Here is a 22,845-nt window from a genome sequence, read left to right as displayed (position 1 = left end):
CTTTCAAATGATTAAATCTACATATTTTTCTAGTTGTGTAAAATGACTGAGTAAGTTACTTGCCCTTCACTGTAGATTAGCACAAGAGAATTCAGTCAAGTATTGCATACAAATATCCCTTCTAAAACCCAGGTATATAGAGATTCATACATGAAACAAGGCTGCTCCTCTGAACTCCAGATTCAGTACTATTTCTGCCCAACTGATCAGAGGATTCATAATCATCTTAAGGTCACCAAGCCCTATTTTGATAGAAAAAGCAATCTAATGTAACCAAGGGTCACTTTGAAGAATAATCTACACAGTCATGCTTAGAAACCGTAAACTTTTAGATTTGTCAGATATAGATTGATAGCTAGGAATTTTTTTTAAGGCACACAGATCTTATTGCTTCCTAATATGTGCAAATATGTTATCCTAGGAAGCTCCATTAGTCTTCACATATAACTGTGGATAGCAAATGGGTTACTTCTTCAGGGGCAAAAAAATTTTTCTTAAAGTAATTGTCAAACCAAAAATACAAATAAAAAAACTTTTGTAAATACAACATATTGCAGAAAAACAAAAGCCTATATAGTAAAGAGGAAAATAGAAACTCATTCAAACTTTATTATAGTCTTGCTATGAACTAACTTTTCTTACACATGCAATCTCACAAGAAAGCAATTTCACCCAAAACCAAGTGGGAAAAGCTATTGTTTTAGATAATGTTTTATCTTGAATTTAACTTTGTAGTCAATTCTGAAGACAAGTTTAGTCAAAACATTAACTTATGCCACCTTATAAGTTTCTTACCTGTAACTATCGTTGTCTGTTAGGAAGCCTACAATAAAGACTTGTATATAACATTCCATCAGGGAAATGTTGGAACTATATAAAGATTAAATACGATATTGCAGTAAACCTTGAATAGTATTATTTCTGTTGTGTAGCAGATGTATTTTGTAGTCCTCATAAAATGAATAGCCACATTTATGTATCTGCTTCACATATTTGGCCTCTTGAGTAAATACATAATTAGAAAAGATCAGAACAGCCTCAAGGGCAACATCTAAAAACGTTTAAAAGCATTTCTTCATATCAGTCTATTTTGAAATCTATAATATGAATTAAGTTTGAGGACAGTAATCTTGAAGTTTTTCTATTCTGCAGTAAGAATAGTTTAAGACAAACATCTAGAACAACTTTTCCAAAGTCTGAAATTGCTTATACAGGGGGTGGGGTGGGTGAAGTGGGAATATCTACTGGCATCAATCTTTGTTACTGAGTATAACAGAAAATGTTCACATGTGAGGCACGAGGGCTTTTAGAAAAGAAGAAAGTAAAGCGCAATGTGAACAACAATTGGCAAGCCAGAGCTGTCTATCAATCCTCAGTCCATAATAAATCTCAGCAAGGAAAAAGTTCTTTACAATTAATAAAACATACATACTATCTATGGTGTTTAAGTATCGCATAGATCTTAACTAGGAGACTAAATGTTTAAAGAATAAAATGAAACAAATATGGGAAATTCCCCAAACTTGAAATCACACTATATTTTTAAATAAACAGAAAATAAATTTGTATACTTCTCTGTTTCGTAGTTCAGTAAAACATATTAGCTGTAGATTTGCTCGACTCTCATTTTCCTTAAGAATATATAAGGTAGTATCAACAGATAGCCAAGAAGATAGTTTCCCTATATAAAAAAAAATCCAACAGCAGTCACTTTCATTTTTGAGAAAGAAGTTAGTAGTTTATTTACCTCTTAGCAATTTTTTTAAAGAAATACACATGAAAACATGTGTGAATACACATGGAAACATTTTAATATTTGCAATAGACCATATATTATATACAACATTATAAGGAACATTCACTTTCTAAAAATCCTAACTATACTTGAACTCTTCATCAAAACCTAAGTTCCAAGAGGTGGGGGTTTGATGTAGTGGGTAGGGGGCTTGCATAGCAGATATGAGACCCTAGAGCTCAGAGCCAGGACCAAACAACAAAAACAAAACAAACAACAATAAAAAAGAGTTGCAGGATACAACTGAGTAGCTTGAAATTCAAGAGAAAACACACCCTTTAAGAAACATGAGGAAAATCACCTATGTGATTATAAACCTAGCAATTACATCCTCATCTAGGACCTTTCTCTGACTGTTAGTCTCACATAACCACCTGTCTATTTGACATTTCCAATTACATTTCTTTTTATTTATTTATTTTCTATTTATTGTCAAAGTGATATACAGAGACGTTAAAAAATCCACTTACAATTTCTATTTCCAAAAAATAGGACTACTAATCTTCCCCAATCTCTTAAGAAAAACCAACCATCTCTACTCTTCTCTGTTTAACTTCTTGGCTCCAAAATCGTGGAATCATCTTTTAACTTGTACATATCAAAATTAAACCTTAGAAAATCCTATTGTTATACTTTTAAAATATAACCCAAATCTCTATTATCCCCTTTCAGTCTACACTTTGAAAATGACTAGTTTAGACAGTTAGGGAAGGAACTGGTAGCAAGGAAATGTTTCTATAAAAATACTACAAAAGAAAAATAAATAGTGATTTAGAACAATTAACAGTAAAGTAATATGTTGGAGAAACACCCCTATAAACATCTATTACTGATTAAAAAGGACATAATAAACATTTTGGAGAGTAGGAAACTCATTTTTATATAGATAAAAGATGACCATTACTGTAATTATTAGTACTATAATATTATTGTTGTTGTTATTATTGGTCATGGAGCTTGAACTCAGGGTCTGGATGCTGTCCCTGAGCTCTTTCACTCAAGGCTAGTGTTCTACCACTTTGAGCCACAGCAGCACTTCTGATGTTATGGTGGTTAATTGGAGATAAGAGTCTCAGATTTTCCTGCCCATGCTGGCTTTGAATGGTGTTCCTCAGATCTCAGCCTCCTGATTATAGGATTATAGGCATGAGCCCTCAGCTCATAATTTATTAATATAATTTATTAATACTACTTCAATTGTCAACTTTTAAGGTGTTGAAAATGCTTATAGATTCACATCTAGAACTATGCTTCTATAAAAATTTTCCCAGAAAATTTAATTTAAAAACTGATAAATGGAGAAAGCTAAGATTAATTGGAAAATAAAAAGTTACTTGGATTCATAGAATCAGATTCATAGAATCCAGGTAACACTTTGCTTATGTTTTTAATAAAAATGCTTTAAATGTATATAGAGAGCAATTCTTTTGTTTTGTATAACACAGACAATATATGAAATAATTCTTCCTTATACATTTCTTAGGTTATTTTTTTCACTAATAGAAATGTTAATACAGGGGCTGGGGATATAGCCTAGTGGCAAGAGTGCCTGCCTCGGATACACGAGGCCCTAGGTTCGATTCCCCAGAACCACATATAGAGAAAACGGCCAGAAGCAGCGCTGTGGCTCAAGTGGCTGAGTGCTAGCCTTGAGCGGGAAGAAGCCAGGGACAGTGCTCAGGCCCTGAGTCCAAGGCCCGGGACTGGCCAAAAAAAAAAAAAAAAAAAGAAAAGAAATGTTAATACAGAGTTGTTTCCAAGGAGGACAGATTTGATATTTTTAAAATAAACAGAAAATTTAAACTTGCCTTCAACTTGACTCAAGTTTAATGGCTTAATTGTTAGATAAACCATGGACTTTTGAGTTATTTGCATCTTGTATTGATGACTAATAATTTCACCATCCTCTTCTAGAAAGAAGCAGCCTTTTGATTGTACACACTGCCAGTCCTGAAATAAAGGTAGACATTTTTTTTTCAAATTGTATTTGTTAAATGTTTCCAACATGCATTAGTACGAGAAAAAAAAACAAGGATATAAAAGATGTCATATATAGTCATTGCTCTCCAGAAATGTTCAGCATAAGAGACAAAGAATATATGTCTCAGAAATTGGTCACAAATGGTGCTTTCAACATATATTGAAGGATTGACACTCTCCCATCCTATACCTTCAGGCCCATACAGACACCAGGCAGGAACATCAATGTGTGAACCTGCTTTGATATGCAGGCACCAGGCAAAACCTCTATGGAAACCTGCTTTGATATGCAGGCAGGACATCTCACCTAGGCCCAGGTGTAAACAACTCTTTGTGGGCCAAATGGAAAAGCCCCAACTTCCTAGACCTAGTGGCGCTTATTCAATAACCTGCCTCCTTGCTCAGACCCCATATAAGCCTGGTCCCAAATTCACCCCCTTGCACAACCTCCCATCCCGCTGGAAGGTCTGTGCCCCTCACTGTTCTTCAATAAACAGTCCTCGCCTGTTGATGATTGAGTCCGGCCTATTCCTTTTCTGTTCTCCTCCACTTTCCCAACATAGATAATGCCAAAATGAATATTACTTTCTCTAAATGTTTTCCTTTTGAAGAATAATTTCTCTGAGAACAATTTTTCTGCAAAGATTTTTAGGAAAAAGTTATGTGCATTTTTAAGGCTACAGACATGTATTCCCTATATCAATATTTCATTTCCTTCCTTCCTTCCTTTTTTATTTATTTGCTTGTCCTGGGGCTTGAACTCAGGGCCTAGGTGCTGTCCCTGAGATTTTGTGCTCCAGGTAGCACTCTATCACTTGAGCCATGGCTTTTTGGTGATCAAATGCATATAAGAGTCTCACTAACTTTGTTGCTTGAGCTAGCTTTGAACCATGATCCTCAGCTCTCAGCCTGTTACGAAGCTCAGATTACAGGAGCAAGTCACTGGCTCATATATTTATTTTTTGTATCCCGTTCTATTCAGCTGCTAGTCACACAGCTATATTGCAGACTTGGCAGTTTTCTTGCATATTTTAATAAATTCTTTTGCCTATTTTAGATATAAACTACATGTTATAAACTTTGCAGCATGTATTTTTTTCTCTTGTTTTACTTTTGGTTATTTCTCAACTTGTATAAGCTTTCCATTTTTTATTTTTACTTTTTCTTTTGATTTTTTTCTTGACTTCTAAAATTTTATCATTACTATTGAACTATTACTCAAGTTTCCAATTACTCATTAATATGCATTGTTACAAAGATATGTGGGTATCAAAGATATGTATATTTTTAATTCTGAGAAATTATGATGTAGATTTAGTTTGGAATTGCTTTCCTAAACCTCAAGTATATTGCCAATGACAGAAACAAGCCATTACATATGAGACTTTAACAATATCCCAACTAGGGAAGGGAAATGGAGTATCAAATGCGAGAGACAAAGGATAAAAAGACAAACCATTCCAAAAGCAATACTTACAAAACCATTTGGTGTAAACCAACTGTACAGCTCATGGGGGGAGAGGGGAGGGGAGAAGGGGGCGATGAGGAAGGAGGTAACAAGTTGAACAAGAAATGTACTCACTGCCTTACATATGAATCTGTAACCCCTCTGTACTACATTTTGACAATAAAGAAAAAAAATATCCCTATGAGGCAGTGTGTGTGTGTGTGTGTGTGTGTGTGTGTGTGTGTGTGTGTTGGTCCCGGGGCTTGAACTCAGGGCCTGGCTATATCCTGAGCTATTTTTACTCCAGGCTAGTGCTCTACCACTTGAGCCACAATTCTACTTCTGACTTTTCTGGTGGCTAATTGGAGATAAGAGTCTTACTGACTCTCCTGCCCAGGCTGTCTTTGAACCATGATCCTGAGATCTTAGCCTCCTGAGTAGCTAGGATTACATGCATGAGCCACCAGAGCCTGGCAATAAACCTAGTCATTTCAATAAACAAAGAAATTGAGATACCCAGTAGTTTTATGGGCTCAGTTTCACAAGGAGTTCATATAAACAACAATCCTAAGAATCCATAATTTTGAACTAGTATTTTTACCATTAGATTGAATCTCTCAGACTTTTCTGCCTGGGCTGTCCTAGCACCATGATCCTCCCAATCTCAGCCTCCAATGTAGATTTGGATGTCAGGCACTCCAGCTAAAGGGTGTCACAAACTTTCACGTCCACCATGATCTCAACCCTTGTTCATCATTCTTAGCCTCCTAAGTAGGGAGGCTTGCAGATGAGACACCAGCACCAGACATGAGTTTTTTTTTTTTAAGACAGTTTCTTGGTAGGTAGCTCAAATTGGCCTAAAATTCACAATTCTGTCTTAGTTGCCTACATGTTGAGATTATAAGCATGTGCTCACACCTGGATTCTGCTATGATTGTGTGTGTGTGTGTGTGTGCGTGCGTGCTGGTCCTGAGGCTTGAACAGAGGGCCTGGGCACTGTTTGAGCTTGTGCTGGAGCCACTGGCGCCACAGCCTTACAGCCTCACTTTCGGCTTGTTTGGGTTAGTTGATTGAAGAGTCCCATGGATTTTCCTACCTGAGCTGGCTTCAAACCATGATCTTTAGATCTCAGCATCCTGAGTAGTTAGGATTACAGAAATGAGCCACCAACTCACCAACTTTGCTGTGACTATGTTTAAAGCCAGTGTTCATATTATATTTATATTATTATGTTTATATATTTCATTATTATCTTTTATGTTTATTATGTTTATAGTACTAATAAAGCATAATGAAGCATTATCATTAAACAAGCATTAAGTAAATGTAATTATTAGGTTTCTTACTAAAAAGAATGTCGATTTCAGTACAGTATTTCTTATATTTGTGACTATGAATGTAGCAACTCCCCACTGTTTAAGTAAAATAGTAAAAAGTAATTCACTTTGCATATTGGCATGCATATTGACAGTGAACATAATTTGCGCCATTTAGGAAACTCAAAAATAAAAGAATTTTTCCATAACTAAAGGTTTCTTCTGGGGATAATTCTATGGGTTAACAGGAGATAGCTTTATAAAATCTAGCAAGGGAGAACTTAAACATTTTTATTAGAGATATTTCCTAAGTTCCAATTCAAAAATAATGCTACAAAGATGAGAATTTGAGTTTCTATGTAAAGAATGCCAGCCAAACTATCACCCCACTATACACAAGTGAAAAGGGCTGGAGATGTAGAATAACATCTAATCCACAAGTAAGACAATGCACATCACTGACACCAACCAAACCTGCAGTATGACAATCATATTATTCTTAATAGGAAATTGAACCTCCACTGTTTAAAAAGAAGAATTTCTTAAGATCTGTCAGTTATTAAACATGATGTTTATTAAACTTAAATTTTCTTTTAAAATAAATATGCTTTCAATCACACAAAGCTTTTTCTCTCAGATCTAAACTAACATGCTGTGAATTAAAAGGAAAAAATACTGACAAATCAGTGAGTTTGATGAAATAAATCAACTTGAAAGGATTATAGAATAATTTGGAAGTTTGAATATTATGAGAAAAATGGAAGGAAGATGAAAAATTTTATGATAGAGTAAGAAATGCTATGTATAATATAACTTTGACAATATAAAAGCAGAAATAGAATAATAGCTTGTAATTCTTATATAGGACATGAGGTGGTGCTATATTCTACCAATTTAAGTAAACTCATACAAACATGAAATTGTTACATTTATTGATCATATGCAAATTTAACTTGTTCTCATTCCTAATGTATAAGGAAATGTTTAGAGCTAAAACTACAAATAGCAAGGCAGAAAATAGCTGTCAAAACAAACACATCAGTAATGTTACATTTTTTTCTTGGGCTACTATAATGAATATTTGATATGTAAAGTATGTGTTATTATAACTACAATTAGAAGTAGATCTAGCATAGATGTAGTCAGAGGATGTACTTATATTATCATCATCATTTTGTATATCCATAATATAATGCTATTTGCTGTCAGTATGTTAAGAGAAATACATGCAGTTACTAAGTTTATCATTATTAACAATACACAAAATAAAAGGCTGAATAGATGACTTATGAAGGGAAAAACTGACACGGTTGTCTCCTAATTGACAGACTGAGTTGATTAACTTTTTTTTTTTTTTTGCCAGTCCTGGGCCTTGGACTCAGGGCCTGAGCACTGTCCCTGGCTTCTTCCCGCTCAAGGCTAGCACTCTGCCACTTGAGCCACAGCGCCGCTTCTGGCCGTTTTCTGTATATGTGGTGCTGGGGAATCGAACCTAGGGCCTCGTGTATCTGAGGCAGGCACTCTTGCCACTAGGCTATATCCCCAGCCCGATTAACATTTTTATAGAAGAAATTGTGTCACAAAATTATTTGGAACTTTCATAAAAATTAAGACAAGGGCTGGGGATATGGCCTAGTGGCAAGAGCGCTTGCCTTGTATACTTGAAGCCCTGGGTTCGATTCCCCAGCACCACATATACAGAAAATGGCCAGAAGCGGCGCTGTGACTCAAGTGGCAGAGTGCTAGCCTTGAGCAAAGAGAAGCCAGGGACAGTGCTCAGGCCCTGAGTCCAAGGCCCAGGACTGGCAAAAAAAAAAAAAAATTAAGACAAGAACATTTTGAGTTTGAAATTTTTATATATTTGTACTGTCATAGAAAGACATAGAAAACATCTACATGGTATGCAAAATACGTATATGTATGCAGACATACATCTAAGATGGCATAGAATATACACTAGGAATGTATGTGTGTGATATATAAGCAACAGAACAATTATATGTGCTTTGTGGATATAATATACAATATGCATGTATAAAATATATTTAGGTAGTTTCTAATTAGAAGACAATATAGGAAGTATTATATCTCTGCATTTACCCTGATGGTTTGTGGCCTACTCTAATTTTAGTCATGACTGGCTTTATCATGGAATCGGAAGCTATTCCCCTCTCAAAGGAAAATACCTGACATTCCTTGAACATTACAGAACCTAAGCAAATGGACAGAGCTCAGGATTAAAAAATAGAGTAGTAATCTAATACCTAAATATAGGAAGGAGAATGTGATATATGCATAGTCACTGTAACATTCTTACTTTTCCCTGTAATTAATTCAAGTCTTTTATCAAGTGTAGGTGACTATGCTCTAAAGTCTGGCTGGGGGCATGGTGGTAAATGCCTTTAGTCCCAACTACTCGCAGCAAAATATTTACCAGAGTAGCTTTAAAATCTCAGAAATGTAAAAATTTATTAAAGTTGTTTCAAAGTAAAATGAAAACGAAGAACCTAAACCAACTAAATAACAATAGAGTCACAGCTTTTAAAAAAATAGTTCAGGGCTGGGGATATAGCCTAGTGGCAAGAGTGCCTGCCTCGGATACACGAGGCCCTAGGTTCGATTCCCCAGCACCACATATACAGAAAACGGCCAGAAGCGGCGCTGTGGCTCAAGTGGCAGAGTGCTAGCCTTGAGCGGGAAGAAGCCAGGGACAGTGCTCAGGCCCTGAGTCCAAGGCCCACGACTGGCAAAAAAAAAAAAAAAAAAAAAAAAATAGTCCAGTTCATTCAATAAATAACAGATAGTAAACAATCTGAAAGATAAAGATCAGAAACAGGATATAAAGAGGTAAGAAACACAAGTATTTCCTAAAGATTTTTAAGTTTTATATGAAGTCAAAGAATTAAAAGGGTGGCATATGACAACTTCTTATAATCATTAACTTCTAAGTAGCTTCATATATTCCCAGTTGTCATCACCACCATTCCTGTTTATGATTTCTGAGATGCAAAACCTAAGTGGACTCATGTTACACAACTGCTGTGGCCTACAAGATAATTCTGACATTCTTTTGTCAACACACAGTAGTACTTTAGACCAAGCTATCTTCACTTCATATCTGGTTGGCCGTCAGTCTCTCAGCCAGTCTTTTAAAAAATTAATTCATTTATTGTCAAAATGATGTACAGAGGGGGTTACAGTTTCATACATAAGGCCAGTGTGTACATTTCTTATCCAACTTGTTACCTCCTCCCTCATTTTCCCCTCACCTGCTCCTCTTCCCAATTTCCCTGCCCCCCTCAGCCAGTCTTTCTAATTTGAAGTCTCCATATATAATACTAGATAACATAAGCTGCATTTTTATCAGGTCATCCCCTTATAAAGCCCTACAATTATTTCTTAGCTTATAATAGTTTTAGCACTATTTTTCATTTAACTGAATATATATGTATATATACATACATAGATACACACATACATACATACACACATATATACACACATACATATATACATGTGTGTGTTCTTGGTCCTAAATGCTTCACAGCTTTACATATGTTCAATGACTTAAGTCTTTTAAACACATTAAGGTAACATTATTCCTAATATATAGATACAGAAACTGAATCTCAGAAGGGAGACTAATAAAGTGATTAAGGCCAAAAGCTAGGGTTCAAACTCAAGTCTGTGTTTATCCACAGCTCTCATCAATACTTAAAACACTGCCTTGAACAGAGTAGTCAATCAATGAGTATTAGTTGATAATACCTCCTTAGTATTAGCCATCAAAGGAAAATGTCTACTTTTTTAGTTCAAGGTCCCTATTTAACACTAAACAGAACAGCTGGCATAGAGATCATTGCTAGAGATCATTTGTTGAATTATGTGTGAACTAAACGTAAAGACACTTATTGGTAGAAGCTCAATTAAGGCCATAGAGAAGAGGACTTATTATGAATCAATATAGTCTATATTAATATTTAGATATATATCTTTATACTGGCTAACACTAGGTTATTTATACTTCTGAATAATTTTAGGTTGCCTATAACTATTTAACTAAGGTAATTGTTTAGCATTTAATTTAGCTGTAAAATACAGAAAGGTTCCATCAGTGAAAAATAATATTGTTGGAACAGTAAATATGGCCTGAACGTGCTGGACACACACACCAAATTGCTTAGGGTGTATAGATTCCTAAGCAGTCTGAACAAAATTCCTTGGAGATAATGTTTTAAATTTTAATATAGAACAAATGTCACTGTCTAGCAATTTAAAGATATAAGGGACTTCAGAGTTCAATAACAAATACAGAGTTGTTATTTGAAACAAAAATGTAGCTCTTGAGAACAATCAGTTCAGTTTTCTAACAGCAGTTATAGGATGTGGTCATAACCATTTTTCCCCCTTTAACAGAGGTCTCCAGGTACACATTTTTAATGTATCCTAGCAGTTTCCAGTTAATGTTTTATATTTCTGTAGCTATTATTTTCTATAGTAAGAAAACTAGTAAAGGTTGAGGCTAGAAAGGGAAAACAAAGGAAGAAGATCAATATTAACACTCTATAAATATTGACTTAGCAAAGTAACTTTGTTGTCTTTTTCTCACAGGAACTGATGGAATGGATGACTAATTTATACGAAATGCTTATGCATTTATCAAACAACAAAAAATTTGCTTCCCAAAATATATAATTAGACAATCAAGTTAAAACTTAAGTCATCATTTTCAAACTAAAGGCCTTATATTATACTTATTTTTTTATGAATTAGACAATCTATTCATCAAGTTAAAATTTTAAATCATCATTTTCAAGCTAACGGCCTTATAATTTTTCTATGTTAAGAACATGATAACTGGCTTGTAAGTAGATATATGCATTCCACAGGAAAAACCAAAGGATTACTTCACAAACTATTGTTGTGAAGTACTCATACTAAATATTTATTAATAAATTTAATGTCAAATATTTTCAGAAAAAGTTAATTAAAAATACTATACCTTTAAATTAGGCTCAGTTAACTTCGAATTTTGGTTGCTACTGGCTTCCATGGTAATTGTGAAGGAAACAGATGTTTTGAACATTCTAGATGTTGAAAGTAAAGAACTCCTTATGTCACCTGTAACAGGCAATAGTTATTTGCTCTCATAATCTGAAAAGCTGTAAACAGGCATTTGTTTCTAAACACAGCAACTCTGCTGTGTAAAAGATGTGTTGTGTTCATTTCATTCTCTTTATTCCTCCTACTGAATAAAGCCATTACTTTTATTTATTGGACTTTCAGAGTCTGTATTTTATGTGGTACTTGTAAGTTTCCTTGTTTCAATATGGTCCCTTTTAGTCTGAATTTTTAGTTTTAATAGAACATAATGGGTATAGCCAAATCAAGTTCCATAATAAAATCCTACAGCAGAGTTTACAGCTAAGAGTCTAGAAATGGTATCTGACAAAAGTTAGGTTTTAAATTTATCACCGAGATGAAAGAAAAATTCTACTTGAATTATACTACTTTACTTCTGATCAAAAAAGTCTTGGCATTAAAAGTAAATACCTGGGGGCTGGGAATATAGCTTAGTAGTAGAGTGCTTGCCTTGTATCCATGAATTCCTGGGTTTGATTCCTCAGCACCACATACACAGAAAAAAGCCAGAAGTGGTGCTGTGGCTCAAGTGGTAGAGTGCTAGCCTTGTGCAAAAACAAGCCAAGAATAGTGCTCAGGCCCTGAGTCTAAGCCCCAGGACTGGCAAAAAAGAAAGAAATGAAAGCAAATACCTTTATTTGAGAATATTTCCTGGTCACTTTTTCCTATGATTCTAGGTGATGGCTTTGTTACTGGTGGTGGGTCTCTTTCAGGGGACCCTTCATTGTGGCTTCCAAACTGCTGACGCCTCTGTTTACTGTCAACCTCCAGTTTTTCTAGTGTATTCTTGAGACATTGCTCACTGGTTGTCATATACAATTTACAAAACTATAGGAAATAAAAAAGTAGTCCACTGGGTAAAACATTCAGGCATACGTTTGGGAGGAAAAGGCAAATGCACATTAGTAAGCAAGGGACAGACTGATAGATGGAATATATTTCTTATTGAACTTGGTTACTTGTTTTATTTTCTTGAATCAGATTGACCAGCCTCAAGTGACCTAGTGAAATGCAGCCATGATTCAATGAGGAGGTCATACTCTGAGTGAAAATAAAATGCTACACAAGGAGAGGTGATTTATTTATTTTTTACAGGACATGTAGAGTTGAGTTGTTCTAAATAATTTATATGATTCTTCAACACAGGAAAGGTACATTACTGGGGAGTGTCTATATTTGTTTACAAAGCTGTGTGTAAGACATATGTATTTTAACTTATACATGTTGAATAGCCTTTATCTGAAATGTTAAGACTAAAAGTGTTGGGGACCTTTTATTCAAATTTGGAGTGTTTGCAGATATGTAGTAAGATATATTGGCCAGACATAGGTGCAAAATTCATATACACTTTCTACACAAGTCCTGAAGGTGTTTCATGCAATATTTTTAATATTCCTGTGTTTTGACTGCACCAGTCACATGAGGTCAATGTGGAATATTTTACTTGTATGGCATGTCCACCTCAAAACGTTTCACTATTTGAAGTACTTTGGATTTTGAAGAATTCTGATAGACTTTCAGATTAGAGGATGCTCATCTTGTATCATTTCTAATGTAGTCAAATCATCACAATTATGGGACTGAGTGTTCATTTAAAGATAATGAGTGCAGGCTGGGAATATGGCCTAGTGGTAGAGCGCTTGCCTAGTATACATGAAGCCCTGGGTTTGATTCCTCAGCACCACATATATAGAAAAGGCCAGAAGTGGTGCTGTGGCACAAGAGGTAGGGTGCTAGCCTTGAGCAAAAAGAAGCCAGGGACTAGGGACAGTGCTCAGGCCCCGAGTACAAGCCCCAGGACTGGTAAGAAATAATAATAATAATTACAAAAATAAAGATATTGAGTGCAGAGTACACACTATGTCCTTGTCAATTTAAAGAAGAGCCCATTTAAAAAATAAGGACTGGAAGTGTAGCTCAGTGGTAGAGCATGTGATTTGCATGGGAATTCGATCCCCAATATCTAAAACAAAACTAAGCCTTTTTTCTCATGTTAATTAGCTTGATTTAATTATTCCACAACTTATATGCATATCAAAACATTACATCTACATTTAAACATATGGCTTTTCTTGATTATACCTTAATGAACCTGGAAAAAATAAAAATTTAAAAATTCCCATATAGTATGTAAATTTATATCATAAGAGCTTATGTACCTTAATGTAGTCAAATCTGCCATCAGCATTTACATCAGCCAAATTTATTATGGCATTTACTTCTTCTTGAGTCATCTTCTCGCCTCTCTATAATTTCAAAAAGATTTATTTTAAAACAACACGATTACCACTTCATTATTTATGGGGACAGTAGATATACACTTAAATCTCTTCTCCAGGTAAGTTTGAATATATGGTGTTGTCATAAACCAAAGTGAGAAATATGACAAGCAACAATGATACTCTTGTTACATTTTAAGAAAAATGCGCTGAATTTCAATTACTAAAATTTAACAATTGCTTATCATGGAACAGTAATAACTGCTACTGAATTTATAGTAATGGTATTTTCTAACACTGAGCCAAAAAGGAAGATGGATTTCTAATCCCATTTACACTTTCCTTTTCCTTATCAGCTAAGGACCTATCACTAATTTCCAAAAAGTCCCGAGAAAGATAGAATGGCATAAGGGGATTTAAAATGCAGACTCAAGTTTTATACTTCCATTTACAAAGCATGCTTAATCCATAAGAACATTTAAGTACTTTAGAAATAAAATTTAGATGATTTGTTTAATCCGTTAATGAAATACTTATTTTTATGTGACTTTTGTTAGCCAAAGCTAGATTCCAAGTTGTTTCACAAATATGCACAGATCTTACCTTTGTTAGAAATTTATAAAGGTCAGTGTGTAAAATAGAGCCATCATCATTTACATCTAATTGCTTAAATGATTTTAGCAGTTCTGCTTTTGAAGTAGGTTTCTCCTTCCTTAAAATTACACAAAAATCATCAAAATTCAGTTTAGCAGTTTGAGGAGTCCAATATTTATTAATGGTCTTTTGGGATGGATTTCTTCCCGCATGCTGAAGAGCTGCCCATAAAACAAGGGTTTGTTATTATAATGTTTAGAATTAGCATGTAAGCATACTCTTTCAAATCATTATCTACTACTGTATTAAGTGAAACCCATAGATTTGGTGCTTTGGTGCTGACTATCTGGTTATATCAATATATACACACATATTGATATTGACACATCAGCTACCTCTAGCCCTTTACAAGAACAGTACTCTAATCCCTGAGCTATAGGGCCAGACACCTCTAGCCCTTTAAAAGTTTGGAATACACGTAGAACCTACAAGAAGTTATAGTTTGAAGGTAAAAAATCCACATTAATATAACGTTTTCTGTTGTGTTGGGAAAACAGGTGTGCAGCAGATCAGAGTACACTTGTCGCTGAAAACATTGCTTTCTAAAATGTATTATAAATATGAAAATATAATTATGTCAAAATATGTATTCAGTAAGTAGACATCTCTATATCTAAAATATTAATATGATCTAGTTATTACTAATCTTAAGCTTTAAGATGAGTTGAAGTTTGTTAAATTTAATGATATTGAAAACATTACATAAGTGTAGATGGTTTCAAGGTTGGCACAAAGATACTGATCTTTTGCCAGGGTTTACTTTAAACTTTGACATGTATCTACAATATTTGTATTATTTATCGTCAATAATAACAAAAAAGACATTCTAAAGCTCTGATAATGATGTTGCTTTGATTTTAAAATGGAAATGTCAGAGCCTATGTTAGGTGCCTAAGGAAAGAAGTTTACAAATGACAGTAGTAAAAAAGAGACACCATTGTTTTACATGATTCTTTTTAAAAACATGTAGATAATGTAGATTCTTTTTAAAAACTACATTATCTGAAACCGAAGTCTTACATAAAATATTCCACCATAAAATCAAAGGTGTATACAGCACTGGAAGACAAACACTGAATTAGTATCTTCCCAGATAATTTTATTAGACTGACAAACTGTTTGGGGGTTTTATTAGGTTGGTCATGGGGCTTGAATTCAGGGCCTAGGTACTGTCCCTGAGCTCTTTTGCTCAAGGCTAGTGCTCTACCACTTTGAGTCACAGAAGCACTTTCATTTTTTTCTGGTGATTAGGAGATAAGAATCTCGTGGACTTTCCTGCCTGGGCTGGTTTTGAACTGCGATCTTTAGGTCTTATTCTTCTGAGTAGATAGGAATACAGGCGTGAGCCACCTACACCTTGCTTTAGACTGATAGACCCTTATTAGTACATATTGATTGATTTACAAACGAAGTGCCATAGCAGTGGAAGGCCATTTAAACTTTTAAACTTAGCAGATTTGTAATCTCAGCCCATTTTCAAAAGAATACACTTGGATATTTTAGGAATCATAGCAAAATGAAATTTTAATTGGATTTTTGCCTACACCATGTAAAGCACATCAACATATACATTAAAATTTTGAGACATATGAACCTAAGTTGTATAGACTGAAAATTACATTTGAAAGTTCCCAGAATAGAAAACTGTAAAAAAGTGGTATGCCATACTGTAATTTCATCGTTCAAGTTTCACTATGAAATAGTGATGAAGAATGTACGTCTAATTCCCATTTTTCTGATCTATTCACTTTGGACAAATAAGGTAAACTATTCACAGTTTATGAAATTTACCTAGGTAAAGTTGATCTTTTGAAACAATATTTTCTAAGCTGCTTTTGAACACAGTTAAGTAGGCGGCCCTACAATTCGTATAAAATATCTCTTCTTCAGTTAGTGGAGACTTCTTGGATCGAAAACTCTCTGAAAGTACTGGTTTCTGACTGGCAAAAGATGCATCTCCTCCTGGACTGATGGCCATTCTATTAGAAAACAGTTTAAATATTGTTTTAGATGTTAATCATCTAAAATGCAATGGTCATTGTGCTTTTCTAATGGGTGCAGATTTTCAAATGAGACCAAGATAATAATGTTCCTATATGTAAAAAAAAAAAGATGAATGTTATGTTATCTATATAGATTTATTAGCATATGTTAAGTTGATTAAACTTTTGGCTACTGAATTCTAATTATACATAACACACACAAAAAACACACATACATATCATTTTTCTTCAAATGTGTAATAACAGCCAAAAGAATAAAGATGTAACATTACAAAATAAGAATCAGACAAAGAGAAAGTCTGCATCTACTCTCCCAAAATAACAGGACAATCAAATGAGGCTCTTCATAGAGTTAAGAGAATTAAACCAGTTAATATACGTGAAGCATGTAGAACACTGGCAGACACCTAACAGGTTCTAAATAAGCTACAGTGTGACATTCCAAGAATTTTTGTGTAAATCAATTGCAGGTGGCACCCTTCTTCTACAGCAGGATCAACTAAATCATTTCATGAATATCTTGATAATGTAATGTCTCATTTCAAATAATTAAAATCTTAAAAGTCCCATTTACAAAACTGTCATGAGGCTTTACTATGTTCCTTTAATGATAATAAAACTTGAGGTTCATATAACATCCATTAACACTCATAAGACCTTAATGAACTGCCATCCATCTTGTGGTCAGGTACTTTTATCCCAGTGGTCAGGTACTTTTTGTCCACTTTACAGATGAAGAAATTGAGGGACTAAGATATTACCTAGCTAGTAGTAATTGGTGAGAGGCAGAAAATTTCAGTTCAGTTTCTTGTTAATGCACATGAAGGAGTACTGAACAATGGTTACTATGAGGTACTAAACTGTGCTAGTGGTCTCATGGCTTCCAACATTATTTTATTCTGCTCTGACTTGACAAAACACATTCCAACCTAAGAAATTGAATGTTTCAAGTTCAACAATAAGATGACATAGGTAGAGTCCCCTTCAGGACTCATTGGATTCTTACTCAAGAGGCCTAAATCACTGGCACCTTCTTGAATTATATAAGTCTTTTACACTTGGGAAAGAAAGATAATAATCGCTTATCATGGATGAAGTACCCTATTTATAATACACAGACCGCCTGGCTGACACTTTCATATTACACCAGATTTAGAAGGCCCCCACAGGGATGTAGTGTCACAGTCTGGTTACTACAAATTGGTGTCACTATAATTAAGCAACCGTTTTAAACACATATGCGTGCAAGTAATTTCCCAAATGTGAAAGGCAACTGTTCCAATACGGAAGAATAAAATCCACGTTATAGTGAGTAATTTTTAAAAGTAAACGTTTTTGGTTTTGTTTTTATTTTAAAGCTTCTTCAAATACTTCTTCCCAAATCAGCTGACTCTTAATAAGAAATCCCCAGGACAGAAATGTTCCAGAATTCTGTTCTTTCCCTTTTCTATGAAGAGAGACTAAACTCAAGCTTAAATAAATATATTATTGCATCCCCTCCGGCTCAGAAAACCTCCTTTGTTTTAAAACTCCAGCCCGAGACCCAGACAAGGTGCCTAGAGAGTCCACTGAAGCAAACGGCTCCATAAATAACCGAGCCCACAATAGCAGGAAAAATAAACTGTTAACAAGCGCCTAAGGCTGCCAACGAGCCAAGCGAAAACAGTCCAGGAGCCTGGGCCGCCGCGCGTCCCTAGCGCGTCCGGGGCGCCCCTTCCCGCCCCTCCCCCCCGGCCCCCACCCCCGTGCGCTCCTGTGGCCGTGAACCCGGTGCTTCCTGGTCCTAAAGTAAAGAGACGTGCGTGGGCCACGGGTTAGTAGGCCGGAAGAAGTTAAAGCAGCAAGTGGGAGGAAGGTGCACGTGGAGGGGCCCCCGTGGGGGAACGGAACGAGACGCCAAGCCGTCCGCTACCTAATTCCAGCTCACAAACCACGGCGCAAAACCGTTTCTCCGCGGCGACTCCGCGAGGCTCTCACCGCAGCTGGACTCGCTCAGGCCGTTATCTCGTTACCCTGGAAACGGCGCTCCTCTCCCTCCCCCCCCCGTCACCGGAAGTAAGAGCCAGCGCACTACCCCTACGCGGTCCGGGTAGAAATGTAGGGAGCCTTGATCCAGAGCGTATGCACTGACCGCCTTGTAGTCCGACGTCTAAGTCGGGAGGCTGTTGGGAATTGAGTCAGGAGCGAGAGAAGGTCGGATATATCAATCAGCAAGCAAGGACTCGTGTGATTCTGGGCCTAGAGTCCTTCCCTACACCTCTCCCCTCACACATACTTCGTTCCTTCCTCGTGCGGATGTAGTTTCCGAGGGGACAGTGTTAGGTGTGACATCCAGAGTGAATTCGCCCGCGCTTTTTCAGGCTTTGGTGTTTTCCTTTGGCGCATTCTCCGGTCTCTGAAGAGGTTGTTGACTCATTCGTTTTATCCAGCTGTGGTGGTGGTGTGTGTCTGAGCCCCGAAATGAGGTAGGTATCCCCTCTACAGGTACTTTTGTTGGGGAGGGGCGAGTTAAGTGGCTTGGAGCAAAAGTGCATAGTGATGCGATCCTATAGCCTTTTTGGTTTACCTGTTTTTTGGTTTAGGGTTTTTTTTTTTTTCCCCTAGAAACTTATCTCTGTTGACAGTTCTCAGGGATTGGTACCCTCAACCCACTTCTCTACCCTCTTTCAGGTCTTGTTCACGTTAATTATGTTTCTCCACACCTTCCGACATCTTATAGGCTGCTGACTAGGTTAGTGCCCAACTTGAAATAATTCAAATAAGGCTAATATACCGAGGATGGGACTAGAGGATATTAAAATATGCCCCATATAATTTGTAATACCTTTTAAAACCTAGACTAGTGCAGTGAGTTTGAGGCAGGACAGATTAGGAAAACGAAGCATGATGAACAGCAGCCAGAAAGTCAGAAAAAAACAGTGTATTTAAAAACATAAGAGCGTTATCCTCTTTGTTTTCACCCTTGTACTCCTTCATAAGTTGCAGTATTAGCACAAGGAAAAAGAAAAGAACAAGAAAAACTTTCTCTATCTGACCTTGCCTGGTGGCTCCCAAAAAATTAGTGCTCTAAAAACTGATGAAGGATATTATTTTAAAAATGACATATGATCACCTAAGATGATGCTGAGTGAAATGACCTCCAAGATATGGAAACAAGCGGTTTATCATTGTTATTTTTAATATATTATGTGAAATTTTGTTCATCTTCCCTATGGTTTAGCCCCTGTTGTACTTGACTTTGTTGTGTGTGTGTGTGTGTTTTTTTTTTTTTTTGGCCAGTCCTGGGGCTTGGACTCAGGGCCTGAGCACTGTCCCTGGCTTCTTTTTGCTCAAGGATAGCACTCTGCCACTTGAGCACAGCGCCACTTCTGGCCGTTTTCTGTATATGTGGTGCTGGGGAATTGAACCCAGGGCCTCATGTATATGAGACAAGCACTCTTGCCACTAGGCCATACCCCCAGCCTCTGTACTTGACTTTGGTACCCTGGAGATTATATATATAGACAAAGGGTAAAAGGCACAACAATGCAACAGCAATCCTTATAAGACAATATGTTGTAAACTAACATGCAAGGGGGGGGGGCAGTGGAATTGGGGAGGAGGGAAGGTGGGAGACAAATGAGGGAGAAAGTAACAAGACTGACAAGAAATGTACTCACTACCTTATGTAACTTTAACCCTCTGTACATCACCTTGACAATAAAAGTTAAAAAAAGAAAAAGACATGAGCTGGGCAATGGTGGCTCATACATATAATCCTAACTACTGAGGAGGCTGAGATTTAGGAATCTCCATTCCAAGCTAGCAGGGCAGAAAAGTCCCTGTGAGACTCTTATCTCCAATTAAATCCCCAAAGCCAGAAGTGTTACTGTGGCTCAAGTGGTAGAGCGCTAGCCTTCAGCTAAAGGAGGCTCAGGGACAGTGCCCAGTCCCTGAGTTCAAGCCTCACAACTGACTAAAAAGAGGAGGTGGAGGAGGAGGAAGAAGAAGATGACATGTATCCTGGAAAAGCAAATACTTGGGGGAATGGCTTCTCCTGATACAAAGTACCTATCTCAAAGGATAAACATTTGTGGTAGGATTCATTATCTCAAGGGTAAACATCAATTTTAAAAGATGTGGCAGGATATATTCTTTATCTCAAAGATAAACATATTTTATGGCAGAGTACATTCTGTCTTGAAGGGGATGTCCAAATATAATGGTCCTAAATTTAAAGTACAGGTCAATCAGGGAAACTCTGAGCCCATACTGCTGATGTCAAAAAGCTCTGCTACTCCCTTGGAGCACCCACACTCTTAAGAGTGTGCTTCTTCCTTTTTGCTTGTCTTCTGGTTTGCTTACTCAATAAAGCTCTGCCAAGTTTTCATACCATCATGACTAGTCTAGAAATCCTTTTTTGTTGTTGTTGTTGGCTTGAGGCTTGAACTCAAGGCCTGGGCACTGTCCCTGAGCTTTTTCTGCTAAGGCTAGTGCTCTACCACTTTGAGTTACAGGGCCACTTCTGGATTTAATTGGAGATGATAATCTCACCGACTTTCCTGCCTGGGCTGGCTTTGTACCTCGATTCTCAAAACTCAGCCTCCTTAGTAGTAACTAGGATTACAGGTGTGAGCCACCAGCGCCTGGCTGAAAATTCTTATCTGCAAGTGAAGTCAAAAACTCTAAGTGAGGAGTCCCTGCTTCTAGAGGGAAACTTCACAAACCCTCACCTGTACCCACTGACAAGTTCACATAAACTTGTGACAGATTTTGTGGACTAGGTTACCTAGGTTGCACATGGAACTCACTTGTCAAGTACTTAGCAACTCAGTTTTCTTATAAAAAATGTTTGTACTGGATCATCTTTAAATTCCCATCCAACCCCAATAATCTGATTACTGTAAATAACCAGTTGCTAGAAGTAGATAAGTATTGTGCTAGATACTGTTCATTTTTTTATTCCTACCCTTCATCCATCATATATTCAGAGAGAGAGAAAGAGAAATAAAAAGTCTGCATTAGGCACCCTCTAGAAACTTAAAAAACCTTAAGAACTTAGAACTGAAGATGGCCAACATGTGAATCTCCTCCCTGGCTACCTTTTGTCCCCAGGCTGACATGGGTACTGCTTCTAAAGTAGCATATTCCTTCAGTATTTTTAGGGTTGAGTAAAATGTGAAGTAATCAGCAGGGATAATATTTGAATTAGATAAGAATTGGCATAGAAGTAAAAAGGATAGCAGTGAAGAAATGATAGACTATGTCTATTGAATCCTTGTCATCTGGTTCCTCTACATAGCAATTTATCAACATTTTCTCATTTAATCTTAGAAAAAGGACTTCAGAATGTAGGAACTGCTACTATACTTACTTTATAATTAAGAAAACTAGGGGCTGGGGATATAGCCTAGTGGCAAGAGTGCCTGCCTCGGATACACGAGGCCCTAGGTTCGATTCCCCAGCACCACATATACAGAAAACGGCCAGAAGCGGTGCTGTGGCTCAAGTGGCAGAGTGCTAGCCTTGAGCGGGAAGAAGCCAGGGACAGTGCTTAGGCCCTGAGTCCAAGGCCCAGGACTGGCCAAAAAAAAAAAAAAAAAAAAAAAAAAAAAAAAAAGAAAACTATTCACTTGAGGTGGTATCTTATCTACAGGTATCAATAAACATAACAACTTTTAAAAGTTGTTACTTTTTATTACTTATTTATTGTCAAAGTGATATACAGAGGGGTTACAGTTTCATATGTAAGGCAGTGGGTGCATTTCTTGTACAATTTGTTACCTCCTCCCTCAAGTTGTTAGGTTTTGAGTGAGTTTTAATCCCCCAGAATTTAAAAAGACTGTCTGGTTGCATTATCACAAATACAAAGCTAGGGGCTGAGAGTGTGGCTTAGTGGTAGAGTGCCTGCCTAGCATGAATGAAGCCTTGAGTTTGATTCCTCAGTACCACATAAACAGAAAAGGCCAGGGTGCTGTGGCTCAAGTGATAGAGTGCTAGCCTTGAGCAAAAGAAGCTCAGGGACAGTGCCCAGGCCCTGAGTTCAAGCCCCAGGACTGGCAAAAACAAAAACATATACAAAACTACGAAAATAATGTTAACAGAAAAAGTAGGAACACAGAAACTAAGTGGGAACACAGTAAAAACAAACTGGTGTGTATTTGCTTAACAAATGCCTGAATTATATTCTTTTAGACAAGTTGAGAAACAAAAAACTGTTGAAAGTGGAACTTTCAGGCAACTCATTTCTTAACATATCAGTAGATGTATGTTGTATTAGGGGAGTTTAAGGCAAATTTTCCAACAATGG

General features: G+C 36.5%; 2 protein-coding genes across 4 annotated transcripts in view; one reads left to right on the top strand and one right to left on the bottom strand.

Annotated features, from left to right (window-relative positions):
• Efcab7 (EF-hand calcium binding domain 7) overlaps positions 1 to 18,569 on the bottom strand; it is a 34,201-nt gene extending 15,632 nt beyond the window's left edge. The window contains exons 1-8 of one of the 2 annotated variants that reach the window (XM_048351475.1): positions 18,469 to 18,569; positions 16,345 to 16,532; positions 14,503 to 14,714; positions 13,840 to 13,926; positions 12,313 to 12,508; positions 11,541 to 11,659; positions 3,604 to 3,745; positions 1,572 to 1,681 (exon numbers count right to left, since the gene is read on the bottom strand). In XM_048351475.1, coding sequence (XP_048207432.1) covers positions 1,572 to 1,681; positions 3,604 to 3,745; positions 11,541 to 11,659; positions 12,313 to 12,508; positions 13,840 to 13,926; positions 14,503 to 14,714; positions 16,345 to 16,531 — 1,053 coding nt within the window. In that variant the 5' untranslated portion in view covers position 16,532; positions 18,469 to 18,569. Of the gene's footprint in view, positions 1 to 1,571; positions 1,682 to 3,603; positions 3,746 to 11,540; positions 11,660 to 12,312; positions 12,509 to 13,839; positions 13,927 to 14,502; positions 14,715 to 16,344; positions 18,255 to 18,468 lie in introns of those variants that run through there. The other variant, XM_048351474.1, reaches the window with a different exon arrangement.
• Positions 18,570 to 18,759: 190 nt separating this feature from the next.
• The window catches only part of LOC125355248 (integrin subunit beta 3 binding protein), a 45,582-nt gene continuing 41,496 nt past the window's right edge, over positions 18,760 to 22,845 (top strand). The window contains exon 1 of one of the 2 annotated variants that reach the window (XM_048351473.1): positions 18,760 to 19,021. In XM_048351473.1, coding sequence (XP_048207430.1) covers positions 19,017 to 19,021 — 5 coding nt within the window. In that variant the 5' untranslated portion in view covers positions 18,760 to 19,016. The remainder of the gene's footprint in view (positions 19,022 to 22,845) is intronic. The other variant, XM_048351472.1, reaches the window with a different exon arrangement.

The sequence above is a fragment of the Perognathus longimembris genome, chromosome 7 (assembly GCF_023159225.1).
Source record: "Perognathus longimembris pacificus isolate PPM17 chromosome 7, ASM2315922v1, whole genome shotgun sequence".
NCBI lineage: Eukaryota > Metazoa > Chordata > Mammalia > Rodentia > Heteromyidae > Perognathus > Perognathus longimembris.
Note: the sequence above shows the minus strand (reverse complement) of the source record. Positions and strands in the feature narration are given on the sequence as shown.